Source organism: Silurus aristotelis (assembly GCF_946808225.1).
Source record: "Silurus aristotelis genome assembly, chromosome: 2".
Taxonomy (NCBI): domain Eukaryota; kingdom Metazoa; phylum Chordata; class Actinopteri; order Siluriformes; family Siluridae; genus Silurus; species Silurus aristotelis.
The window spans coordinates 13599913-13608286 of record NC_139575.1 but is presented as its reverse complement, the minus strand read 5'-3'; the positions used below and the strand labels follow the sequence as shown (position 1 = coordinate 13608286).

Genomic DNA, 8374 nt, shown 5'->3' with positions numbered 1-8374 from the left:
TGTATCTAAACAGTAGCCGACCAAGAAAGTCATTGTTTACTGTCTTCCTCCTTCCTTTCACAACTATTTCTCTCTGAGTTTTTCTTTTGGCATGCTGTGCAGCTCAGAACACAGGTGAAGTGCGTTTTTCATGCCCGGTTGTTTTCAGAGTGACGAATGATTCGCATTTCCTGTAGACAGTCCGAGTGAGCGGCAGGTCAAACATCAGAGCATGCCGAAAGAAAAACTCAGAGAGAAATAGTTTGTATGTTAAACATGTATGTTAAACAGAACAGTGTTTATAATATATATAGGCTTTGTGTTTATCAGTTGATGTAGATGATTTATGAAAGATTATCATTTTTAATACTAAGTACATGTACAATAAGAAGAAATGTATTCTAATACCTTGCAGGACTAATTCTATCTAAGTCATTATAGGTTATAGGTTTTCAGTAGAAAAGATGCTGTTCAGTGCAGATTTTTCTAAGTTAAACATTTGGGATTTCAGTTCATAGTGCAGCTTACAGTCTCAATATTTTACTTCAACTGGAAAACAGTGTGACGGTCCCATGGACATTCGATGTTGCTATTATTTGTTTTTTAGGACTGATTTATAATTCTGAGCAGCTTCTATAACACAGAGCTAGACGGTCAAGCCTGCTGGTGAGTTGTTTTTTAGTTTTCTTATTTCTTGATTATTATATATTATATATAATATTATATCAATATTATATATTGATAGAAAGTTAGTTATTCAAAAACTGTTGCCATTCTTGCAGGATTATGGTACACCAGTTTTGCTGTCAGATATTCAACATGTAGTGCAAAACTACAGGTCCTCAGTCTCAGATAATACAAGAAATTAGCTAGAATTAGATTAGACTCAACTTTATTGTCATTTTGCAAAGTGCATGCACAGAGAAAATGAAATGCAGTTGGTATCTAACCAGAAGTGCTTAAGTGGCCTAGTTACAATAAATAGCATAGGTTTTGAATGGGAAGATTGTAAAAATGCCTAAAAATAAAAACAATTGTGCTCCAGTGTTCCAGACTGTGATTTAATCTTCTGATCCATTTTATAGCTTTGTGTTTGTGTCTGCACATATCTGAAGGAAAAACTCATCACTCAAAACACACACACACACACACACACACACTCACTCAATTGTGTGTTACTAAACTGTTACAACCTGAACTCAAATACAGACTCAATACACATTTCACTTCACTTCATGCACATCCAGGTCCTCAGCACCACCCATATTATATTATACAGTTTATTTATCCTATTTACTTTTATGCTGTTTTGCACACCTATCAATTGCTGCTCTTGCTGTTTTTGCACAACATTGTGTTTACGTTTACAAATACACTCTTGTTTTTAGTTCTCTTTTGCACATTGTACTGTATATGTACAATACAATAGGTTTAGTGGTCGACTCTATTATGTTTTTTGTGTATCTGTTCCACACTGTTTTGTATTGTATTGTCTACTGACTTGTCTTGCACAACTTACTGTAGTTCTTAGCTCTGTTTTTCGTTAATGTAGCTCTATGTTGTTATATGTAGCTCTATGGTATGTGATGTAGCTCCAGGGTTGTGGAGAAACATTGTCTCATTTCACTGTGTACTGCGTCAGCTATATATGGTTGAAACGCCAATAAAAACTTATTGACTTGATGTCATGCTCAAATAACATGATATAAATATGTACATATATGTACATATATGAATCTCTGCATAATGCAGTATCTATCTAGCCAGTTACTAAACAAAACAAGATGTGATATTATTATTATTATTATTATTAATATTATTATACTTGCACGCGTCCCCTACATTTCCATTTTTGTACAAATAAATAAATAAATAAATAAATACTACAGTATTTCATATTCAGTCGACGCAGGCTGAATCAGCATATATGGGTGCATATATTTTTATGACCGACTTATGTTTAGGAGGGTGAAATAAATACATCGCATTTAGATTTTACGCGATATTTCTGATCAATGCTTCCATTACACACACACACACACACACACACACACACACACACACACACACACACACCACGTGTGGTAACGTTGAGTACTCTGCGCGCGCACTCCCGCGGTACAGTATAATCAGATAGAACACGTTGGTAAAACCAGTAGACGGGCATCAGAGGTGACGTAAGCGACCCGGTGGGAGGAGTCTGGGTCAGAGTACTTCCTGTTTAGGGTCTAACTGTCATCAAAGAGGGATGCCGGTCAATTATTAACAAGATCCAAGTGTTCTAGTAAGTGAAATTGCGTACAATCTCTCTTTATGGCAGGTTATGGTATAATTCTTTCATAGCAAATAATCACGGTGGATAGTTTTTGTCTCTCAGCCCGGGTTGGGTTCACACGTGTTTGCCGGATGTTGTAAAAAAATAAAAATAATAATAATTTTAAGCATCTGCATGATCGAAAAGTGAATTATATCTTTTAGAGAAAAAGAAAGACTTGTAAATGAATACAAGAATGAAAGGATGTAAATCAGTAGGTTGGGTTATATTGACTAATGTGCTCGTTTTTACATAATGCGCTGTCTGCGATATCCTGGATAAAAGCTGTGCTAAAAATGTGTCCTGCAGTTTATTTGAATTAAACAATGTGTGAGAAGGCTGGTTCCTCAGATCCTCTGGATCAGAGTCCACAGGACAAGGCAGTGGTGGATCTGGACCATCATCATGAACATGTGGTCAGTCCTGACACCAGTAGGTGAGAGACTCCCTGACTCTGGAGTATGATGTATATTCAAGCACTTTCAGTATGGATTTTTTTTTGCATATATTTACTTCAGATATATCTTCCTCTATCTATCATTACTGCAATGCAAATATAAAATTAATTGTTAAACATATTAAAAGAAATGCTTTGAATAGAAATGTAATGTTATTTTAACCATAGCACATTTGCCTTTATATAGTTATTTTCACACAAGCACTTTAAACAGTTTTGTTGTTATTTTCCTTTATTAATAGTATTATTTATTGCCTTCTCTTCAACTGGTGACTCAAATGCAAATGTTTTCCGTTCCATCAGAATCTATATGGACTACAATGCCACTACTCCAGTTAATCCTGAGGTGGTCCATGTGGTCACTGAAGCTTTAAATGATGCTTGGGGAAACCCCAGCAGCATGTACCTGCCAGGTATGTTCTCATTCGGCTCTTACACAGTGCATCACTGATATTTCAAGATTATATTTAGTTTAATTCTGCCATCTTATTCAAGGTGTGAAAGCCAAAGACATTATTAACCATTCACGAGAGAGTGTAGCAAGGATGGTTGGTGGAAAGGCAACAGACATCATATTTACATCAGGTGGCACTGAGGTGAGAACCTGCTGTAGTTTCATTCTTTGTTTATATGCTATTTACAAAGCTTTTTAAAACCTAACTCTGTAACTGTTTGTTATTTGTTTGTCTTCTGGGCCTAATTTATACAAATAAATCAACCAATAATAGTTAGTATCTACACATATAGCTGTTTTTTTGGTTTTAATCCATGATGCAATTGGAAAATAGAAGTCAATCAGCAAAGGTCTCACAAGTCCAGTTCCTCCTGAGGAGCAATATTTGAACTGAAGGTACCATGAGCATATATACTAAACAAAACTGTATGCAAATATAAATAAAAATCCTCTTGGGATCACTCATTGCGCCATTCATATAGAAGGCATACATTTATTTATTGGTACTTTAAGTGTAGTTTTAAAATGTAATCACGTGCCATTTTCTTTAATCACATACCTGAACATGCTCACTGTCTATATATATAGTCACTAGGATGGAATTGTCTGTACTTTAGTCTTCTAAAACTAAAAATTAATAATTTTTTTTCAGGCTAATAACATGGTGTTCCACTCAGCAATGGAAAACTACTGGAAGAGCAGCATGTCAGTTGAGGGTGGACATGCGGAAAATTATCTGAATGGCAAAAAGCTCTTTCCTCACATCATCACATCCAACGTGGAGCATGACTCTGTGAAACTTGTGGCTGAACACCTGGTAAAAATGGGCAAGGCAGGTAATGATGACACATAACCCAGGGTTGTATTATCTTCTGTATGACTGTAACTTGTTTTTAACATTGAAGTCATTGGTATTTTATTATGCTGAATGCAGAATTAACTGTTGTATTATAATATATCATTGGGAAAAAAAAGAAAATTTTATGCTCAGTCCTGGTTCTCTCCTTGTCCACATGGGGTCCCTCTGGACTGATAGGTGGATTGTTGATTTATAATCACCACTAGGTGTGAATGAATGTGTGTGCTCTGGGCTGGTGTCTTATCTGGGGTGTATTTGAGCCTCCTTTCCTAAGACCCTGACCAGGATTAAGCAATCACAGAAGCTGAATGAATGAATGAACGATTATAATTATTAATTAATAAACTAGAACTGCATTTGAGGTGTCCTTGCCTGGATTTCTCCTGTAGATGTCACGTTCCTGCCTGTTTCCAGAGTGACGGGCCGAGTGGAGGTGGAGGACGTGATGGCTGCTCTACGTCCCTCCACATGCCTGGTGTCAGTCATGCTGGCCAACAACGAGACGGGTGTTATTATGGTAAGTGAATGAGCATAGCGAAAATTCACAAAGATCGTTGAGTATGTAAAAGGAGGGTGTTTAGATACCTTTTACCTTTCACAAAACATATATTAATAGTAATTAATACAAAATATATAAGTGGAAGGCAAATCTTGTGGGTTGATTGGATTTTTTTTTGTATAGGCAAAAAAAACACAAATATCTCCTCAATTCACTTAAATATATGTAATAACAAGAAAATAAATTATAGAAAAATAAATAGAAGCAGCAAAGGCAAACAAGATAAAAGACTGGAAATGACAACATTTTCAAAAGTTTCATCATTTTGTTGTGATTAAGCCAATCAAGGAGATTTGTCAGAGGGTGAAGGCAGCAAAAAGATCACCATCTTCTCCCAGAATTCTGTTGCACACGGACGCGGCACAGGCCATCGGGAAGATCCGGGTAGATGCTCAAGAGCTGGGGGTGGATTACCTTACAATAGTTGGACACAAGGTAAATAGTGCTGCTTAGTTATTATTAATAATAAAAAGTATATAAAAAAAAGTAGCAATATTTTTTGTCCCCGAAGGTATAATGTTATACTGTTAAACTGATGTTGTCAAATAGTACAGGTAAAAATTTATAGAATATAAAATGGGCTAAAGTTCAGCACAATAGCCTTCAGTAACACAAACTGTAGTGTGAAGTTTTCCAGGGGCAGTTATGTTGTGAGTTGTACATGTCATGCAAATATGAACATTTTCTAGAAGAGTATTCATGTATTAAGGTTGGTTTTATCATTTTTAAAACTAAGCATATATTCAAAGTCTAATTCAAAATCTTTTACTCTGAAAAAAAATACAGTAAATATTAATAAATTTCTCTTTATTTGCAGTTTTACGGTCCTCGAATCGGCGCTTTGTTTGTGAACGGTCCTGGGACGGTGACCCCTCTTTACCCTTTGCTCTTTGGCGGAGGACAGGAGCGCAACTTTAGACCAGGGTATTGCATGGCTTTATTACCTGCCAATGCAGTATAAGTGTTGTGTGGCAATGCTGACCCTTTGAACTAGTATATAAATAAATAAGTCCAAAGCATTGACTCTGAAATTGATATTGTTCCTAACTTTTTTTTTTCAGGACTGAGAACACAGCAATGATTGCTGGTCTTGGGAAGGTAAAATGTTATTCTCAGCTTTGTTCTTTTAGGTTTGCTGTACCTACATTCTTTTATGCATCATGATGGTTTTCACTGTTGTAAATGAATCTTCATAATGAATGATATCATCCAAATGCGAATGGGTTCCGCATTTGAGTCTGGTTCCTCTAAAGGTTTCTCCTCATACCGTGGGAGTTTTTCCTTGCCACAGTCCCAGGCTGGCTTATTGGGGATTTGTACACTTAATTCACTTACATGAAAATGTTTTGTTCTATAATTCTTACATTCTGTAAAGCTGCTTTGGCAATGTCCATTGTGAAAAAGAGATATAGACATAAACTTGAACTTGAACCTTTCTTTGTTAAAGGCTGCTGAATTGGTGACAGCAAACCTTATAAAGGACGAATCTCATCTGCTGGAAATCAGACTTTACCTGGAGCAGAGACTGCTGGTCAGTACTATTAATACTGTATATTCATTATCACTGTTTATTTTAGAGTTTGTATTCTTTGATTTGTTACAGTTCAAGGTGAGGAAGTATCTTTGTTGAAACTATTCTTTGTTTGTAGACTCTGTTTGGAAAAGAGAAGCTTCGTTTTAATAGCCATTTTCATGGAACAGACACACTGCCGAACACAAGCAATGTGTCAATTTTGGGACAAGGACTGCATGGTAAATATCTCTACTCACTTTTCTACCTTTCTAGCTTCTGTTGGGTTTACACTCATATCCAACCATATCCAATATATATATATATATATATATATATATATATATATATATATATATATATATATATATATATATATATATATATATATATATATATATTGACTAATTAACAATTACTAACTTACAATTAACTAATTAACTTCTTTCTTCATGCAGGTTTAATTGACTTTAATTGGGACATTTTCTTTTTCTGGAACATTCCAAAGCTTCCTATACTGAAATGTTTTTTAGGTGTGGTCACTTAAATATGAATCCATAAAATAAATTTCAAAGATGACCCATTATTGAAATATAAGATTTTCATGCAACATGTGCCAACTCGGGTCCTGACCTCAGCCATTTGTAAAACAAAATAGCAGCATTGAATAATTGATTTGTCCCTGGCTGTTTTGTAGGGCGAAGAGTGCTGTCCACATGTAGGAGATTACTGGCCAGCGTGGGCGCAGCCTGTCACTCAGACCACGGAGATCAGTGAGTCTCTAACCTGCAGACAAGCCAGACTTTTGTATCATAGCATGTACTATATGAGTTCTGTGAGTAGCTGTAATAATGAAATAGTAATAAATATTTAATATAGCACCATGCCAACGCTTTAATCAGAGTGATAATCTCTTGAACTACTGTGTAAGGTCAGACTGAAGTAATTTAGTTCTAAATTGGCTAAAAGATAATAATCTGAGTTGGCATCTGTGTACCAGAAGCATAAACAACTTCTAAATTGTGTGGAACACACTGGGAATTTGACGTGCTAATAAAATAATTGTTAAAAAAAGGTAAATGCTAGTTTTTCTGTAAATGAAACAAATATATAATTGTAAATATGGTGAAGTATACGTGAATATTTATGCAATATTCAGTTTTATACTTTTACATGGCACGTACTGTAAACACGTACTGTTAATGCTGTAAATATTTGTTTTACTTTTGGGGTAACCAGATTATTAATGGCTATAAATGCACTTTAGTTCTAATGAAGATGCATGACAAGAGAAACATGTTTCAAATTATAAAGGTTTGTAATTTATAATTTTATAACATTATTTATTATATAGTGTAAACATTATATTGTTTGTATGTGTAACTTGAACAAACTCACCAGAAAGACAGAAACTAAATGCTGAATTTTTTGGATGTTTTTCAGGCCTTCACATATTCTGCTGAACTGTGGCATTCCATACCATGTAGCAATAAATGCTCTAAGGATTAGTGTGGGTCGAAAGACATCACGGGAGGATGTGGACATCATAGTGCAAGACCTCCGGGACACGGTGGAGCGATTGGAGCAAATGAACTAGAGTCTGTTTTTCTTAGAACACCCCTTGTGGGGGGGGTGTTGAAGGACAGATACTCATGCTTTGGTATCATTGATGTTCTGGTCAATGAAGGCAGAGGGGTAAGAGGTCATAAATTGTGACTTAACATAACATAATTCTATACTGGTTATATTGAATGGGTTCATGTTTATGGTATAGAGATTCCTCTTTCTTTGTTTTCCTGTAAAGTGACAATGGCAGGTTATCAAAGAATCAAAAGTACTGTTACTGGGCTGAATGTTGTAAGTGAATTATTTATTCAATTGGTTGAGTAATATTATTAATATATATACACAGTAACTGTCCTGGAAACATTTCTGAGATAGTTAGAGATTGCATGTTGTATTTAAGCAGGAATATATTAATTGCACTGAATGTGTCTACATGATGCTGGACTACTATTTAAATGAAGCAAGCAGGTGGAACTCCTATTTGGCTTTTTTATTTAAATTTTTTTTAAACCTGATGTTCTGGATGTCCTGTTCTGTCATCATTAAAGATCACAAGCTTGAACCAAACTGTACCAGTCTCTAATCGCATGTTCTTTTTGGATACTACACAGCTCAAGCTATTCAGAGGAGCATCAATAATTAACACAAGCCTTAAAAATAAAGCTCAAGTGTCAAC

At 35.3% G+C, this 8374-nt stretch overlaps 1 protein-coding gene across 3 annotated transcripts; it reads left to right on the top strand.

Annotated features, from left to right (window-relative positions):
* Positions 1 to 553: 553 nt before the first annotated feature.
* scly (selenocysteine lyase) lies at positions 554 to 8265 on the top strand. Of its 3 annotated transcripts, none has more exons than XM_083569646.1 (13): positions 554 to 645; positions 2603 to 2729; positions 3054 to 3163; positions 3246 to 3346; positions 3857 to 4040; positions 4453 to 4580; positions 4902 to 5057; positions 5440 to 5546; positions 5684 to 5720; positions 6070 to 6153; positions 6272 to 6374; positions 6830 to 6905; positions 7576 to 8265. In XM_083569646.1, the coding sequence occupies exons 2-13, from the start codon at positions 2620 to 2622 to the stop codon at positions 7727 to 7729; spliced, it is 1350 nt and encodes a 449-aa protein (XP_083425772.1). In that variant the 5' UTR covers positions 554 to 645; positions 2603 to 2619; the 3' UTR covers positions 7730 to 8265. The 3 variants fall into 3 exon arrangements, with proteins under 3 accessions (XP_083425772.1, XP_083425773.1, XP_083425771.1); XM_083569647.1 differs by lacking the exon at positions 554 to 645 and adding an exon at positions 2128 to 2263 and having other exon boundaries at positions 2603 to 2726; XM_083569645.1 differs by lacking the exon at positions 554 to 645 and adding an exon at positions 2128 to 2263.
* The last annotated feature ends 109 nt before the right edge of the window (positions 8266 to 8374 follow it).